We start from the raw sequence: 19360 nt of genomic DNA, 5'->3' as shown, positions 1-19360 counted from the left end.
AGGAAGATCTGAATTCAGATTTGGCCTCCCACCCTTACTGTGACCCTGGGCAAGTCACTAAACCTTATTGGTCTCAGTTTCTGGAGAAGGAAATGGCACAGCAGACCAGTAGCTCTACCAAGAAAACCCCATAAACAAACTCTATGGGATCACTTAGAGTCAGCCATGACTGAACAAGTATTTGTATGTAGTAGTTATCTCTCTCCATTAGATTATGAGCTCCTTCAGAGTGACTTATTTTATGATTTTTTTTTCCCTTTTCTGTGTCCCCAGTGCTTTTTGGGTAACTGTATTTTGTTTTACATTCTTTTGTTGGTTTGCAGGTTGTCTCCCCAGTAAAATGTGAATTCTGTGTAGGAAGTGACTATGTTTTTGCTTTTCTATCGCCAGGGCTTAGCACGGTGTCTAGCACTTAGTAAGCATGTTAAAAGAAAAAATGCCTATTGACTTTTTGACAAAGTTGGAGCTTGAAGTCGGTTCTATATCCACTACACCACACTGCCTGCTGTATCTTTTGCACATATCTTCATAGAAGCATGCATATCCATAAACAGATGTATATACATGTGATACATACAATGTCGCTGTGTGTATTGTGTGTGTAAGCCTTTGTGTACAAATGTGTGTGTTACATCCACTAGCCAAAGGTATATAGGCATATAGATCTATAGCGGCAGACTCTCTCTCTGGGTCAGTTGGCACTAACTCCCCAGTTGAAACCCCTCTCAGAGGTTCCTAGCCCTTCTCCAGCGGGGAGGGTGGGGCGAGAGCCAATCTCATCCATTAGCCAGCGCCCATGCACAATGGCAGTCTCCTAGGAAGCAGCCATTGGGTGCAGCAGGCTCGAAACACCACCGTGAAGGGAGGCGGTGCTATTACCTGCTACGCCTGAGACGGCCTGGCCAGACGCCTGCAGCGTGTTCTGTAACCCCAGAAGCAGCTTCCAGCCAGCATTGCACAACCTGGCACTGCCTCCTTACATCCCCCTCGGACCCCCCCCCTTTTCCTTCCCTCCTTCCCTCCCCTCTCCCCCCCCCCCCCACGCCCTTTACTAAAACCCAGGTTTCGCCCTAACCGGGGGTAGCTCAAGTTCAAGGTTGATGCGGCGCTTTGCAGAGCTTGCAGATAGAATTTGCCTTATACGGTGCTCACGTTATCGTTAATTAGGCTTGTTATTAGTTCCGAAGGAGCCTGCCTGCCGCACATTTTGGAAGGAGAAGCCTTCTCCTGTACGTGACTTCAGAAGAAAGCAGTAGACCCCTCCCTTTCTGTCCCTCGCCCAGACCTCCTCCCGCCGAGGTCGAGCTCCCTCTGGTGGGCAGCCTGAATTTCAATGGACCGGCGCCTTCATTCACTCGAAAGGTTCAATGGACGCTAGCTAGTTTTGATAAAGGCTAATCCACAATCTTAGAGGAAGGGAGGCACCCCCTTAGAGGTACAGCTCTCGTAGAGGGATCGGCTAATTTGGAAAACGAATCTGTACCTACTTTCGCAAGACTTAAACGGGGAGAGGGGCAGGAAGGGAAAGCCTGTCGTAAAGAGCTCCAAAGATAATGGACGCCACTTTTCCCCACCATCTCTTTTGAAAAATAATGAGGGAGAGAACATGGAGAAAGCAGTTTGCAAAGGAAGAGAGCGAAAAAATTAAAAGGAAATCATAGATCACGAGCTCTCATTTTAAAAAAATGTAGCGTTAGATTAATGTGATTCAGATACTCTGTTTACAGTGATTTCACAGAGTTGAACATAGGGAAATGAAATAATACACATTTTCGTAACAGTTTGTATAACCTAGTAATGTATTACGTGAGAAAAATCACAAGCTGAATACATACGAGTTTTTGCTATTATAGGAGGCAATTCCAACTAAAGTGGCTATGCCTGTTATCAGTATGCCTTTGGAAAGAATAGTTTTTAGAATCCCCTCCCCCTCCCCCCCAACCCCGTGCTCCACCAGATGCATACACACTCACTAAAAGTGAATAAAGCTGGAAGAACTGCATTACGATTTGGATGTGTTCATTTTAGAGTATGGCAAATAGAATGCACTTTTAAATGAACAATATGCATTTCTTTTGTAAATTATTTTAGGTGTCTGTGAAATGGGGAATTAATTGCAAAAAGCCCCAATACTTTGGCCAACTGAACTCTTAACAAAAGCGTTGTCAACTGTGTAGGTAATACAGCTTTGGTTTTAAAAAAAAAAAATTGTCCAGAACTTGGAGGAAGAGGTAAATAATCCTATGTTCAGTACTTTTAAAGGGCTCTGATAACTTGTCAAACACGTGTTTATCTACTTTTACAGAATTGGGGCGGGGGGCGGCATATAAAATTATATGAAAAAGAGAAAGATAATAGGTAGGTGTGTGTTGAAGTGGTTAAAAAAATCACCTGCATTTCAGACGGGCACCTTTTTAAAAATGCAGCTACGTTTTACTGGATGCAGGATGAAAGTTTTGGCTTTTAGAATTCTCTTCAATTTTTTTTGTGACCACTGAGAAACTGAGTCAATAAAAACATTTAAACTTATCCTCGAAAATCTCTTTTTCCAAATTTATTTTCCCCCTAAAAGAAGAAGATAGGAATACGAACCCCAAAGTGCGCGGGCACACACATATACAAACACTCTCATGGTCTTTCACTTACACAAATCTGAGATTGTGAGATGGTTTGTCCTTGTGCACGGTTTATAATCGGGTTAATCCAATAGACAAAGAATAAACCAATACCCTCCCTCCCCACCCCCGCCACCACCACCACCACCAGCACCACCACCACCTCCACCTCACCTCCCGCTCCCTTCTCCTGGTCTACCTTCCTCTCAGTTACCCCCACCCAAGCTTTAGGAAAAGCAAGTGTTTAAAACTTAAACACACACACACAATGGGGGAAGTGCGATGGAGGGGGGGGAACTCGAGTGAAAGTCAATTTGAAATGGATTCCGGATCAAATATAATCACCTACAACTTCTTGTTAGTTTTAGTTCTAACAATGAATACCCAAAGTTTATTTTAAATGCTCATTCCCATAGCCCGGTGCCTAGGAGGTAGGACTACAGCGCCGATTTTGGCTGGCTGTTTCAGCCTTTGGGAAAACCTTAAGATCCGTGTTTCGTTGAAACTAAATACATTGACACTGCACTGCATGGAATGGCCCTCGCTTCAAGCAAACTGTATGTGTAACTGCGGCTGCCGGCCCAGCCAACGACTTAGTGGGGTGGATGGGCCCCGATTAGGCGGCTGCAGTTGCAGCGTCGCAGCCAGCCCTTCCCTCGTTCACTCGCTCGGTGCAGTTGCCCTTTTGAATGCCTCCTGCGGCTCGGAGCGCTGGCAGGGCTCTGGGAGTATGAGTGAATGTAGCCCCGCAGAGCCAATGAGCTGGGACCGGATGCGATATATCCTCTGGGACAACAACTGCTCTGTTCCTCCTCAGATCCACATGACGCCATTTACTGCTGCTGCTTTTGCAGAGATCCCTACCTCCTCCGGAAAGAAAAGAGCAGAAAAACGCTGAGCCCCCCCCCCCCCGCCCAGATCTCAAATCCTCCTCCTCTTCTTCCTCCTCCTCCTCCTCTTCTTCCTCCTCCTCCTCCTCCCTCTCCTCCTCCTCCTCTTCTTCCTCCTCCTCCTCCTCCCTCCTCCTCCACCTCCTCCCTCCTCCTCCACCTCCTCCTCCAAACACACAACAACAACCACCGCCACAAACTCGCTGCTGCTCCTCCGAAACGCCCAGATTGCAAACCACAGAGCTGCCTGCAACAGAGAGAGGGAGAAAAGGAGAGAGGGAAGAGGAGGAGGAAGCAAAAGAGCGGAGAGCAGCTGCAGCCAGCTTTCACGGGCAGGAACGACTGCACATTGCACAGGCTGCGTCTGCCAGAAGAAGGTCGATACGAAACGTGGGGATTTTGCTTAACTTCATTTTCAGATCGTTTTCTTGTACCGTTCGATCCTCTGGCCAGAACAACAAAGTGACTTGGTGTTGGCGATTCGGCCTTCTGTTCATTGAGGAAAAAAAAAAGAGGAAATACTCCTTGTGTTTTTCTTCTTTTAGGAAGAGAGGGGAAAACTAAAAAGAAGGGGGGAAAACACCTTTCGCCTTCAGCCCGGAGTGTTTTTACTTAATTGAATCTATCGACGGGTTTCTTCGCTTTGGATTTTCTTTTCATTTCTATTTTTTCCCGTTCTGATGGCTTGCAAGTTGGACTGAAGCAGAGTTTGGAAAGCAAAAGTTTGTCTTAGGGCTGGATTTATTTGCAAACCACAGGAAGAAGAAAATACAAGGGAGAGAGGGGTTGGTGCAGAGCCGCGATCACGGTGAGATACTTAATGCCGCTTCCCCCTACCCCCCCACCCCCCCTCCCCGCCCGGGCTAACTTTAGCCATTTATTCCAGGAAACATGAATTAGGTGTAGGTAAACCTGAAGCTTTAAGTCCATCCCCCACATCCATTCCTTTTCTTTCCATTTAGCAGGTTCCCCATGGGAAGTAATAGAATATTGATTCCATTTAAAGGGTTTTTTGGGGGGGCAGGGGGATTGGAGGGGGCGGTTTTTGCACGTACTTCCTAGCTGCTTGCTTTTCGCTGTTGGGAGCCCCATGTTCTACAGAGCGCCCCCCCCCCCCGCCTGCTGCCAAACCAACTTTTGGAGTCTTGGAGCCCCCAACTTCAGCTACTCAGTGTGCCGAGCCGAGGTGGAGGGGGGGGTGGGGGGGCGCACAGTTTAGGCGGCGGAAATCTTACACTCACGTTTAGGCTTTTGCTGAGAGAAATGTCTGCCCACTTGCTCCGAGTTTAATAAACTCGTGTCACACACACTCACTCGTGTCACAAACACACGAAAACCGAAAACAACTAGAAAACACTTCATTGTGTTTCTCCGGTCACGGAGCTAAACGCCCAGATTTATATAACCTGTTCTTCATCTTTGAGGGAAGGAAATTCCTGCTAGATCCTGTTGAAGGCATTGACTAGCTTCCAGGGTGATTTCTTTTCTGCAGTTTACATTCTTTTAGTGGGTAATCATATACAACCTACATTAAAACGCTAACGTGGGCAACCAGGGGAAGGAGCCCTCTTATCTCTAGCCCCAAATGTAACTAGATAGCAATACTAGATAGGCAATTCCGTTTTCTGTGTTGAAGGATTACTGTGTTGGGTCTGTCCAATTCGGAAGTGTGTCCTTTCCCCCACCCCACCCCCACCCCCACTATGGTCGAATATAGGTTTTTTTTTTTTTTTAATTTCGACCCACCTTCTAGCACCGGAAGAAAGTTATCAAGGGCTCATGATTATTTTCCATTTCCATTCTCTGGTCATTTGTTGGTATGAGAGGCCAGTTTGGGGTTTGGGTATATTTTTAGTCTTTTAAGTCTGTTTTTTGTGTTGTTTTTTTTTTTTTAAAGAATGCACATCGGAAACTTTTGGGGTGTTTTCTCCCTGAAGGCTGTTTGTCAGTTTTGCCCCACCCCAGTAGTGAAGTCCTTTCCCCCTAATCCATAGTCTGATCACACACACTCAGCTCTTAATGGGGGTTTCAGAGCACTTTCAAAGAAGGGGCGGGGGGGAGGTGCTGGGTTGCGGGGTGGGGAGAGGGGTGCTGTAAAGGGGGGTTGGGATATCCAGGCAGCGGGGGTAGAGCCGAACAGAAATTCACTGGCAAGAATGTTTTCTCTTAGTACAGGCTTTGCCTTTACAACCTGCCTGATACTGGCTAGATGCAGTTTTTCCATTGGAAGCAGAGTTTTGCGCCGGTAAAGTGACCAGATTACTAGTCTGTTCTCTGCTCAACTACCCACACCACCACCACCAAAGACTCTCCCCCACTCCCTCCCCACATCGCTCCCCAGCAACATTTCTGCTAGTTCACCAATGTATGCATTGGGGCTTTGCTTTTGAAATGGTCCCTCCTAAGGAGCCTTTCTGTTTAGTAATTTTTTAAAAGTGTGCAATTATCTAGAATGCATTAAACGCCTACTATGTGCCAGGGATTGTACTAAACGTTGGGATTACAAAGAAAGCATATATCGCTATATCTACATCTATAAATGTGTGTATACACATATATACGTAAAAGAACACATACATATACACAAGGAGATGCCAAAGATAATAAAATAGATGGAAGAGGGAGAAATGAGTCAAATTTATTACGGAATTAATGTCGATACAAGTTTTCAGGAGGTTGAGTTGTCAGGTCAAATGACTTGAAGGGCGAGATTTTTTTTTTTTTTGGTAATGTATCTAAATTAGGAGGTGGTTTGGTTAAATTCTGTGTCATTTTGTACTCTACACAAAGTAGAGAAATCGTGTATGTTGAGAGAGAGAGAGAGAGAGAGGCAGGCTGTGTAGTCAAGCATGCTGTGCTGTCCGGTTGCCTAGAAGGGGCAAAAGGATCCGAAATGCATTCAAGGGAAGTTTTCTGAATGAGGAAAGTGTTGCAAGACGTTTTACTTAAGCCAAAGACTGTAGGGAAAACTCCTGGCATCTGTGGGGGTGGGGGGTGGGGGGTGGGGCGGGGGCAGAGCGGAGGTAAAAGGAAGTGTGGTCTTGCGTTTCGTGACAAATCGACTTTAGAAGTGCCCCCGCCCTCCCCTCCCCCTCCCCCTGCACCCCGGGATGTTGCCTGTCTATCTAGAAGTTGTCTGCATTTGTGAGCCAGCTTGTCGCATTTGCAGCGTCAGTCAGCCCTGAGAAAAGTCCCAGGGGTTGCCGCTGGGTCCCACCTGCTGGGTACGTTGTTTTGGGCAAAGATGAAGCTGATAAAAGGAATGGAAGAAAAGAGCAGTGCTGTCTCTTTTTTTTCTTCTCTTCTTTTCTGTTGTTTAAGGCGAGGAGATCTAGTTTCCAGATCAGCCTTGTTAAGGATTTAGAGGTGTATGTCACCTGCATGGTTCAAACAGGTTTTCTCCTTTCTAAAGGGCAAAGGCCTTGTTTTTTGTTTTTTGCCTTTAAAAAATTTGCATTTTCACCCAAATTTAGAAAAGGTGGAGGTATTATTACAATATTATGCAGGGGTCTTAAACAGTTTTAAGAAAGTGGAATGCTAAATTCACAGGATTTTTCCTTTAAGAGTAGGGTAAGTTTGAGTCACATTAACAATAACTTTAATGTGTGTAGCTATTTGTATTTTTATGTAAATAAGAAAATTTTAAGCAAGTTTGAGACTTTGAAAGACCATAGGTTAGAAAATCAGCTTTTTTCTTGAAATACAGAATAACAGTTCTGTAACATACAGGGGAAGCTCTGTATGTATATGTCATTCTGCAAAATACGTGACTTTTGGTGCTTTTTCTCTTTACAGTGTAAGAGTTTGACTTGTGGTGCTGCCAGCTAATAGGATTTGTACTGATATGCCCTTCAGTAATCAACTTTCGAATGATAGATCATCCAGTTTTACATATCTCATTTTATAACTAGAAAAGTAATGATGAAAAATATATTTTCTGAAATAAAAAGCTGCTTAATACCAAGTTAGAATATTACAAATACTGCAAAGATACAGTAGTTTAGAATATTTTAAATGTAAAAGAAGCTATTTGGAGGTAAAGAGTTTTACAATTTCCTGGATTATATTTACTGAATGATGTTTAAAAGCAGAATTACATCTTGGCAGCTAAGCATGACACTTCTTTTAGTTTTAAAAAGTACTAGACTTATTTTGAAATTTGGGGTTACAATGTTGGTTTAACCCATTAGAAACCTCATTTTCCTGAAATTCAGTGTTTTCCTGTGAACATTAGTTTGAGTAAAAATTTACCATGTTTTACATTATCTGTTGTATAAAGTATTTACTCTATCATATTATTTTCCTTTAGAATTAAGAGTTAAAAAGCAAAGCTTTATTTAAAAATTCCTTTCATGTTTTTCAAAACTCCATTTTCATATTTCAAAATTCCATCCATATTGAACACTTGGTACAATTACCAGTTTTCCTACTACAAACAGCATTTTTTTTTTAAATAAGGGCCTGTGAAGTAAAGACCTCTTCAGGTACTTGAAGAGTTAATCATGTGTCATAGTGAACCATTTTCTCTTTGTTCCTGCAGGAGTTCAGATGTGTTCTAAGCCTGCTGGAGTGATCACCCTTCAGAGTCCTGATGGAGACAAGAGCTCAGAATGGCAGTGGGTCCCAGCCCTTGTTACAGGCTCCCCGTGACAGTGGCAGGCAGCATGGGGAGCCTGACCTGAGAGATGCTCTCACACAGCAGGTTCATGTGTTGTCACTGGACCAGATTAGGGCCATCCGAAACACAAATGAATATACCGAGGGACCTACAGTAGCTCCAAGACCTGGGGTCAAACCTGCCCCTCGACCCTCCACTCAACACAAAAATGAAAGACTCCATGGATTAACTGAGCACCGTCAGTTTAGCAGGGTCCAGCATTCACAGACACATTCTTTTGTTCGAGCACCTCTGTCTCGATCCATTAGCACCGTGAGTACAGGATCGAGAAGCAGTACAAGGACAAGTACTAGTAGCAGTTCCTCTGAACAAAGACTTTTAGGATCATCCTTTTCTTCTTCAGGGCTAGTTGCTGATGGGATAATCCGGGTGCAACCCAAATCTGAGCTCAAACCAGGTGAACTGAAGCCCTTGAGCAAGGAAGACTTGGGTATGCATGCCTACAGGTGTGAGGATTGTGGGAAGTGTAAGTGTAAGGAGTGCACCTATCCAAGGCCTCTGCCATCAGACTGGATCTGTGACAAGCAGTGTCTTTGCTCAGCTCAGAACGTGATTGATTATGGGACTTGTGTATGCTGTGTGAAAGGCCTCTTCTATCACTGTTCCAATGATGATGAGGATAACTGTGCTGACAACCCCTGTTCTTGCAGTCAGTCTCATTGCTGTACTCGGTGGTCTGCCATGGGGGTCATGTCTCTCTTTCTGCCTTGTTTGTGGTGTTATCTTCCAGCCAAGGGTTGCCTTAAGTTGTGCCAGGGGTGTTATGACCGAGTTAACAGGCCTGGGTGTCGCTGTAAAAACTCAAACACAGTTTGCTGCAGAGTTCCCAGTGTCCCACCTAGGAACTTTGAAAAACCAACATAGCATCACTAATCAGGAATACTGCAGTAATAATAAGAATTATTACTCTCTCTCTCTTTTTCTCTGTCTCTGTCTCTTCCTCCCTCCCTCCCTCCCTCCCTCTCTCTCTTTCTCTCTCTTAACACATATGCAACCAACTAAACAGTTATAATCTTGGCACTGTTAGTAAGGGTTGGGATATACTTTGCTGTTTGCAGTGAAATGCTTTTTTTGTGCGTGTGCCATCTTAACTGATAGGCTTGTTAGAACACAGCTAATGGAGCTCAAAATATGGGATACAGAACTTGGTGACCCACATATTGCATAAGCTAAAGCAACACAGACACTCCTAGGCAACTTTATCATTTGTGAATAGTACTTGCAAAGTTTGTAAATTAGCAAATGACTCCTTTTTCCATTGTTTTCTGCCAGAGATAATGTGCTATATTTTTGTATATACAATAATATTTGCAACTGTGAAAAAAACAAGTTGTGCCATAATGCATGGCACAGTCACAAAATATTATACTAATATGTTGTACATTCGGAAGAATGTGAATCAATCAGTATGTTTTTAGATTGTATTTTGCCTTACAGAAAGCCTTTATTGCAAGACTCTGATTTCCCTTTGGAACTTCATGTATATTGTACAGTTACAGTAAAATTCAGCCTTTATTTTCTAATTTTTTTCAACATATTGTTTAGTGTAAAGAATATTTATTTGAAGTTTTATTATTTTATAAAGAAGAAGAATATTTATTTTAAGAGGCATCTTACAAATTTCACCCCTTTTATGAGGATGAGATAGTTGCTGCAAGGAAGGGGTTACAGATGCATATGTTCAATATAAAATAGAAAATATATTAACGTTTGAAATTAAACTGAGCTGTTTGTCTTCTTTTCCCTCTGTTTTTGTAAGATTTTTAAAAATCTAGCTTTGACATTTTTAACAGTTTTAATAGGACAAAAAAATTTTCACAACTCATTTTTAACATATGACCAGGCCATCACTTCCAAAGTGAAATAGATGAGCCAGTTTACCTTGGTGACTCAAGCAAAACATGTCTTTGTGGTGGTAGTTAGTGTTGCACATCATTATTTATGTTCTAGTTATTTTACTGGGTTTAAAGTAGACTTTCAAATACTTGAGTAGGTCATAAGACCATCAAAATTATAATAATAATAATTACTTTATGCATGAATTGGTAAATTGAGGTCATTACTTGAATAATTTAGCAATAAAAAAAAAAACCACTTAGCATCAGTTCAATTGTGACCCCCATCTCTCCACTATATTTGGCTGTATGAATTAAACTACATAACAAATATCCAATATTTGAAAACATTCGGATGATTAATTGAATTCTTTAGTTTTGATTCAGATGTTTGGCATTAGGTAGACACAGCCTATGTGTCAACTTAAAAATTCAAGCCAAGACGTCCACTTAAAGAACCTGGATTGACTGTCTTAACTGATTAGATTAGCCAGACATCTGCCAAAGCTTCATTTGCACTTTGTAGATAATGGCACACAGCTAGTTTCTTTGGAATGACTTCTCTTAAGCATGGAGCTAGCAGCTTAATGAAAGAGATAAACACTCTAATCTACATGCCATACTGTGTGCATAGCACATAATAGGCACTGAATAAAATAGTTGTGCATTCTTACATTGAAAATTTTTGGTTTGTAACTCTGTGACTTGCCATTTGCTGAGATCAGAAACTGTTTACTTCTAAGACTTGCCAAAAGTCTAGGAAATGATTTACTTGTCTTTTAAATCTATCATTTCCTGATATGAGCATTTATCTCTTAAGTTTAAAGGTCTTAGTACATGCTTTTTTTTTTTTTACAAAGGGTAAGGAGGGGCGGTGAAGGAAGAGCTGTTTTGTTTTTTAGATTGACTTTCGAGGAATTATATCCTCCTAAACCCAGACATAGTGTAAAAGACCTTCAATTTATTCTGAACCCTCTCCAAGAAAAAGATTAAATTATTTGAGAATTTGTTTAGTGAAAAAATGGATCTTGGGTTACTGGATATCATAATTCTGAAAGCCAAATTCAACTGGTGGTCCAGGTTTGGAATCTTCATTTTGAGAAAAGCACAAAGTTGCTTGACACTTCATAGTTTTCAAGATTTGCAAATAAAAAGAATAGCAAGCTTTAACCTGGTTCTTTAGAAACTTTATCCTGTGTGCATATTGTTCTATGTGGCATCAAGATGGCCAGTAACAGTTCTCTGTTTCTCAGCATGCAGGGACTACTTCCTAATTATTATAACACCATGGCTGTTACAAAGCAGCTAGGTGGTGTGTAGGGTAGAGCACTGGACTTGGATTCTGGAAGACTCATCTTTCTGAATTCAAATATGGCTCCTGACACTTACTAGCTGAGTGACCCTGGGCAAGTCACTTAACACTGCCTCAGTTCCTCATCTGTAAAATGAGAATGAAATGGCAAACTATTCCAGTATCTTTGCCAAGAAAACCCCAAATGGGGTCACAGAGAGCTGGACATGACTGAAACAACTTAACAGCAACAATGTTATGAAGCTTGAGCCTCTACTTAGGGTTTATGACACTGGTGATCAAACTGAAGTGGATAAAGATTTAGCATTTATATTCAATCATAAGAAAGAACATTTTTGAGAGATAAGTGGAAAATAAAGTTACCAACTAACCTTTTAAACATTCTAGTTCATTCCTGTACTGAACTAGAATCCCTAGGAAGAATGCTGAAAATTGGGTGTAAGTTGAAAGCCCTCAGTGCTGTAATCTATGCTGCTTACTTGAGAGGAAGTTTGTAAAGGATTATTGCTTTCAACATCTGAACATCTCACACTAGGGAAATGAGGTTTGCAGTAATGACACTTTATATTCTTAAACTTTCTATTAAAAAAAACCTGAAAAAGTTTGCATTACAAATGAAGTGAATATAAAAGCTAATGGCTGAAGTCTTTGCTGTGATATGACAAGCTAACAATGTAATTGTTAACCAATAGCATAATGGAAATGACTAAACATTTAGGGAAAATGTTCTTTTATGTTGATTAAGATGCTGATGTTTGGAATTGATCTCTTCACAGAAACATTCTGTGGAAAGGGTCATCTGTGTTTGGCCTTCATCTCAGGATGGCTGTCAACTTAGTTCTTACTTAAAACATTCATTTATATCTTTTGAGGAGATTTAAGGCCCTGCCAAATTTCTGCCATGTTGGAGCATGCTCTGGAAATTGTTTAATATCCGTCTATGAAAGCAGGAGAGGGCCAAAGGGGGGTGGGGGGCCGACGGACGTCTTCCCTAACTGAACCAACTTGTTACATTGTTTGGTTTTTTCTTTTTCTACCGGATCAAGGACTACTGAACACAGGAATGAAAGATAAATTATCAAGTAAGTGAATTTGTACTTCGCAGGGGGTTTTCATATGGCATTTGATAGCCAGCGCTGAATTTCAAGAGATTAACTGTCAGTTGATTGGTCTCAAAAACTGTAGAACCAAATGTCGAAAAGCTTAATAGACATAGTTTCCCTTATATTTGCTTCTGCTCTGGGCCACTTACTCTATTATCTGAAGGGTTCAGAAAGAGCAGGTGATGTCAATATCTTAAGCAGGATTTTGAGGGGAAGGGACTATGCATTCTTATATCACCTACTATGTGCTAGATAGTGTGCAAATAGTTTACAAATATCTCATTTATTCCTTACAACAACACTGGGAACATAGAAACAATCAATAACTTCATATAATGAGACAACGTACCAAAATCTATGGGATGCAGCCAAAGCAGTGCTTAGAGAAATTCTATATCTCTAACTGCTTACATCAATAAAAAAGAGAAAGAGGAGATCAATAAATTGGGCATGAAACTTAAAAAGCTAGAAAAAGAACAAATTAAAAATCCCCTATTAAATAAATACAACACTGGGAAGTGTTATTGTGCCCAGTTTATAATTGAGGAAACTGAGGCAAGTAGAAGTTTAGTGACTTGCCCAGAGTCAAAGAGCTACAAAATAAGAGGCCATATTTGAACCCAAGTCTTTTTGACTCCAGGTCCAGTGCTTGCACCCAATTAGCTCCCTTTTGGAAGAAGTTGGCCTGCAGAGACTAACTGCTAAACTTATTATCGTCTTGTGGTCAAGTATCCAGTCTACTTTTGGTATGAACTGCTTGGGACCTGACATGCAAGTAAAGATTACTAGTTAGTTTCTCTCAAAAGAGTTAAAAGACTTTAGATACTAAAAGTGCACCTCAATTTTCTATTTCATTTGCCAATTGGACATTGGGACACATAAGTTATGTCTATACAAAATGAAGTGGAGAATTGAGGCAATTACCTGGATAGCTAAAACAAATTCACTTTTGCCCCAGTACCGAGTCGTTTCCTGGCTTTTCCCATAAAACTGGTGGTGGCATTTCTGAACAATTCAGATAATTGCCTCATTCCTCCTTCCCATGTATTGGCTCATTCTAAGGTTGGGTCTTTATGATAACTGCAGCCTACACCAGGACTTTAAAATGTGGCCTGTCTGGTTTGGCCTGAGTGATCTCCACAGTGAAGGTATGCAGCTGTTATCCATAAGCACTGGTTTGGCCACTCTCATAACAGGATCATAAACCAGACAGACCATATTCCCTTTGACTACAACCAATTTCATTGCAATAATATAGGCTTACTCTCAGTCAAATTTTCTCTGCTGAACTGAACTTCTATATCCTTAGGAATAATAGCATGAAAGACAAACATTAAAATGATAGACCCATAGTGACATCACTAGATATCACACCAAAATAAAACTAAAATGATCTGACAGCAAATTGCAAAGGACCATTCTCGCTTACTTTCAAAAAAGATAGACAATAAAATAAAACACACACACACACACACACACACATATTAGCCTCTATCAGTGGCTAGAAAAGATTTCACACTTATTTAATGCTACAGATGGAATGACCTGAAAAATTCTTAAATCCCAGCCTAATTTGGCAAATGCCCTTTGCTGTATTTTTTATGAACTATTAGAGGAGATTATAATGAAGTATGTTGACTTGGCCCCTGGCTTGGCTAGATGGGACATGTAAGACTTGAACATACCTTGCAGGAGTTTATTTCTCAAAACAGTTGCTAATATGCAGAGAACAAGAGTTCTTTGGCTGAACACAAGGGTCCACTTGGAAGAGAAGTTGGGTAGCATTTCTTAACCAATTTGTTGATATTTCTTTAATGATACACTGAGATGAGAATCAGTGCTAAATAATTTTTCACTCTTACTCTAAAATAAAGAGATGAAAGATTATTTAATTAAATAGGTATTGTAAGCAAAAGTGCATTGTAAACAATAGAAATGCAAAGGAATGAAGTTGGTTGATAGACATAATAACATTAAAATAGCATTTTTTATTTGACTTCTGATTCCTCCCTTTGAATTTACTGTTAAAAGACAGAGAGAGAAAGCCCTTAGTAGGTAAGCTGGATACCCTGGAGAGAGACAGGACAATGAGAAGAATCATACAGGTTGAGAAGGCTTGTGCATCTCTGAAGGTTATGCCCATATTCATTTCATCCCAGAAATGTAGAATTAATCACTACACCTACTATATACCTGGCACTGTGTTAAGTGAGTATACAAATATAAGGAATGAAACAATCCCTACCCATAAGGAACTTTCTTCCCCATTAAGGGGGAGAAAATAAAGTCATATATAAGCAAGATAAATATAAAAATAAGAAAAGGAAGGCAGGAAAGATCATAAAAGATATCCTCTCATGGGTCTGTGTGATCTAGCTATTGAAGAGACTTAAGATCAAGTGGTGGGGGCAGCTAGGTGGTGCAGTGGATAGAGCACTGGCCCTGGATTGAGGAGTACCTGAGTTCAAATCCTACCTCAGACACTTAACATTTACTAGCTGTGTGACCCTGGGCAAGTCACTTAACCCCAATTGCCTCACTAAAAAAAAAAAAAAGATCAAGTGGTGGAAAATAGTTACTCTGTCATCCTCAACAAGTTCACTCCCTTACCTGGGCTATAGCATCTTCATTTGTAAAATGAGAGGGTAGGACTAATTGATCTCTTAAATACCTTCCAATTCTAAATCTAATAGTATTATTATCTACAAAGATTAAATTGGTATGGTTAGATAATTAATCACAATTTTTGGAACCATAACTATTTAACAGAATTTCATTTTAAAATATATTTTGTTCTCTTAGTCTTGAGAAGATATGGGTACAATATGTCATTTAAAATTATTTTCATTTTATATTGTTTTGCTCTTGTCACTAGAAATAAGTGCAAATAATTTTATAAAATTAAAGGGTTTTTGTAACACTCCTACAAATGAAATTCTTATTTTTTCTATCACCAATACAGTATATTTTGTTATTTGTCCATTCTTTTTTTTTTTTCTTTTAGTGAGGCAGTTGGGGTTAAGTGACTTGCCCAGGGTCACACAGCTAGTAAGTGTTAAGTGTCTGAGGTCGGATTTGAACTCAGGTCCTCCTGACTCCAGGGCCGGTGCTCTATCCACTGCGCCACCTAGCTGCCCCTGTCCTTCACTCTTTGTTTTTTGTTTTTTTGTTTTTTGCGGGGCAATGGGGGTTAAGTGTCTTGCCCAGGGTCACACAGCTAGTAAGTGTCTGAGGCCAGATTTGAACTCAGGTACTCCTGAATCCAGGGCCGGTGCTTTATCCACTGTGCCACCTAGCCGCTCCCGCTGTCCTTCACTCTTAAAGAGTACCAATGACATCAGGAAGATAAGTCCTGACTTTGCAAGTGACTTGGATTTAGGTGAGGTGGGGATCCACAAAGTCGCCATCCTCACTCTCTCCTCCAGAGCCATCTGGGTCCAGTGAGAAGACATAGGTCAGAATGACTGGAGATGGCCCTAGATTCAGTGGGAGACATTGGCCTTTTAAAATTAAGATCTTTTCCAGTTTGTCTGAGGCAATACCCATTAAGTGACTAAGGATAGCTGAGAAATGAGGCAAAAATGGCCTCTTCTACATTACTCAAAAGAAAAATCAATCTGAGAGGGGAAGATCCTCAGAGTTTCTGGCCAGCATCGATGCAATTGCTATTTACACTCACTCTGAGGCACCAAACCCAAACAATGACAAAGTGAGGTTTGGGGTTGGGACCTATTGTTAGCCAATCAGTGAGAGTCACAGTGATTTGGGTTTAAGACATGGTCAAGCAGGTCCATTTAAATCCCAGTGGGCTTCGTCAAAGCCTGGTTTCCCAGTGCTGTATTTCAAGAAATAATAAATGAAAGTAAATGGGGTAAAAAAGTTAATTGTCCCACGTTTGTTGTTGTTGCTGTTTTGATGATAGAATAAATAAGTTGGGAAGAGATAAAACAAATCTAGTTCATAAACCCCCAGATACCTTTCAAGGTTTCAGCTATCAAAATTTATATTACTTTGGGCAGAGCATCCACAGGTAAGGGTATGATTCCCCATGTGGACAGAGGAAGGGGAAAGAGAGGAGAGAAAGTAGGGAATGGAAGGAAAAAAGGAAGGAAGGGAGGGAGGAAGAGAGGGAGAGAGGGAGGGAGGAAGAGCAGCATCGCCTAACTGGAAGTGGCCATTGGGGCAGCTACTACTACTGGGATTGTTGTTTGTCCTTCATTCTCAAAGAGGCCCAATGACATTAGGAAGGTAATTCCTTGACTTGCAAGTGAACTGGATTTTTTTTTCAGGCAATGGGGGTTAAGTGACTTGCCCAGGGTCACACACCTAGTAAGTGTCAAGTGTCTGAGGCTGGATTTGAACTCAGGTACACCTGAATCCAGGGCCGGTGCTTTAACCACTGCACCATCTAGCTGCCCCAAGTGAACTGGATTTTAGTGAGGTAGGGCTGTGGAAAGTTACCAGCCTCACTCTTTCTTCCAGAGCCATCTAGTTCCAGTGACAAGATGTAGATGAGGATGACTAAAGATAATCCTGACTGGAGATGACTGCCACAGTATATTTTAAATAACAAAAGGAAAAATAGTTATTCTATCAATTATAATACCATATTTATAAGGGTTTGCAGTCAATTAACAAGCTTTTATTAAGGGCCTACTATGTGGCAGGTAGGTATATAACCTAGTAAGTATGTTTACTTCCTAACTGTTTAGTATATGATATTATTTATAAGATCAAACATTGTGAAAGAGTGTTTGGCATAGATAAAATTCTTGTCAATAGTTAAATTTAGTTCTTAATTTTGCTTTTTGATTTGTTAAAAGTAGGGAACCCATTTGTTTCTTTCATAGTCATTTGAAAAATGTTGCTTCTGTGTTATAGTGGGTCTTACCTCTGGATTACAAAAATGAAAAAGAATACAAGAAAAAATGCGTAGTTTAAAAATCTTTAGGAAATATAATCATTAAGATCTATGACCAGTCACTGTACCTACTGGAGGGAGAAAACTATATGATATATAAAACTAAACTATATATAAAAACTGATTCTGCCATCTGTAAGATGAAAGAGTTGGAGTAAGTGGTCCCTTTGTGAATCTAAATCTATGATCTATGATTCATAGGCTTTAAGTTATTTAGCCTGAAGATACATACCAAGTTTGGGGAAATAGTTTGTCTCTCTTTAAATCATTAAGAAATGATACAAGCACCTATGTTGAAATAAAAATGCTTAAATGAGAGGAGATAGTGAATATTCTAATATTTTCTATCAATAAGCATCTTTTTCTAACTGTTATAATTGCCTCTGCAAATGAGTTATCATCATACCTAATAGATTACTCAAATATTAAATACTGAAATAGAATTTTGCATATCTCCTTTGATGATGAATATCTCAACAATCAATCAATTATTTTTAAAAAATCAATAATCATTTATTAAGCCCTACTAAGGGCCAGGCATTGTACTAAGTACCAGGAATATAAACACAAAAATAAAACAGTCCTTTCCCACAAGGAGTTTATATTCCAACAGAGTAAACAACATCTCTATAAATATATCTTTAGTGTATAGAAAACAATACAAAGTAATTTTTGCAGTGAGTACACTGTTATTTGTCCTTCCTTTTCTTTTATTTTTTTTGGGGGGGGGCGGGCCAATGAGGGTTAAGTGACTTGCCCAGGATCACACAGCTAGTAAGTGTCAAGTGTCTGAGGCCAGATTTGAACTCAGGTCCTCCTGAATCCAGGGTTGGTGCTTTATCCACTGCGCCACCTAGCTGCCCCTGTCCTTCCTTTCGAAAGAAGATCAATGACATTGAGGTGTGATATCTTTACTTGAGGGTGAATTGGATTAAAGTGAGGTAGAGTTGTACAACATCATTGGTTTCACTCTCTCTTCCAGAATCATCAAAGTCCAGTGGCAACACAAAAGTCAGGATGACTGGTGATGGCTGGGATGCAGTGGATGACCTTGGTGTCTCCAACCTCTGACTAAGCTCTAAGCATTCCACAGAACCCGTTTCAGTCATCTTCGTGGCTTTTGGAACAAATTGTTCACATCCTCCTATCCACTGAAGGAAGTCTTCACATGCTTGGAATTAGATACCCCCTCTAACTCACTGTTGGGTTTGAGGCCTGTTGTTTACTCTCAACCTGGTTTTAGCCTATCAACCAAGACAGTTTTCTGTGGTGTGACCACTGGGCACGCTACAGCTTTATGGAGCTACAGGTGAGAGTTGGGCGATGGATTGGATACCAAAGGTGCATGAGAAGCCCTAAAAAGGGCTCAGCAAACCTTCATACCTGTGATTCTAATACTTCCTGAACACCCCATGTACCCCAGTGAGTACACTAACAGATAGAGGGGGCAAGGAGAGCTTACTAGAACCTGTCCTGTGTCCTCCCACAAGTTCACCTGAGAAGTCCAACCGAGTTTCTTTGTTTTCTCTTCCTATTATGTGGATATCAGTAAAGCAAAAAAAAAAAAAAAAAAAGACTGACTAGCAGTCACTGAATTAACTGTCATATATGTACTGGTTGAAGAGCTCCATAAGCTGTCCACATAAAAGCAAGTGCTAATCTGGATGAAATATTTTTCATCCACTTTTTCCTCCCTGTGTGAATACTTGAGCAATTTTTTTTGCGTGGTTATGATTCCCTTCGGAGACCATACAATGTCCTAGGACTTAATATAACCTGACTAATGTTAATGTTATCTATAGACAAGAACATCTGGAGTATTTCTTCATTCATAAGGAATCTCTCCAGCTTTGAGGTCTCCTCTAGACCTCATGCACAACAGCAAGGGTAGCGACTATTTCACTTCTGTTTTTGTATCTCTAGCTCTTAGCACAGAGCTTGGCACATAGGTGTTTAATAACTATTTGTTGGTTGATTGAGTAATACTTGCCTGAGACATTTAGCTA

General features: G+C 40.7%; 1 protein-coding gene across 1 annotated transcript; it reads left to right on the top strand.

Annotated features, from left to right (window-relative positions):
• The first annotated feature begins 3650 nt into the window (after window positions 1-3650).
• SPRY2 (sprouty RTK signaling antagonist 2) lies at window positions 3651-9173 on the top strand. The gene is made up of 2 exons (XM_043998409.1): window positions 3651-4313; window positions 8046-9173. Exon 2 carries the CDS (start codon window positions 8097-8099, stop codon window positions 9045-9047), a length of 951 nt encoding a protein of 316 aa, XP_043854344.1. The 5' UTR covers window positions 3651-4313; window positions 8046-8096; the 3' UTR covers window positions 9048-9173.
• The last annotated feature ends 10187 nt before the right edge of the window (window positions 9174-19360 follow it).

This window comes from Dromiciops gliroides, chromosome 3, assembly GCF_019393635.1.
Source record: "Dromiciops gliroides isolate mDroGli1 chromosome 3, mDroGli1.pri, whole genome shotgun sequence".
Lineage (NCBI taxonomy): Eukaryota > Metazoa > Chordata > Mammalia > Microbiotheria > Microbiotheriidae > Dromiciops > Dromiciops gliroides.
Note: the sequence above shows the minus strand (reverse complement) of the source record. Positions and strands in the feature narration are given on the sequence as shown.

Bases quoted from the DNA above. Each gene is read 5' to 3' on its own strand.
- SPRY2 (XM_043998409.1), top strand. From the start codon at position 8,097: ATGGAGACAAGAGCTCAGAATGGCAGTGGGTCCCAGCCCTTGTTACAG.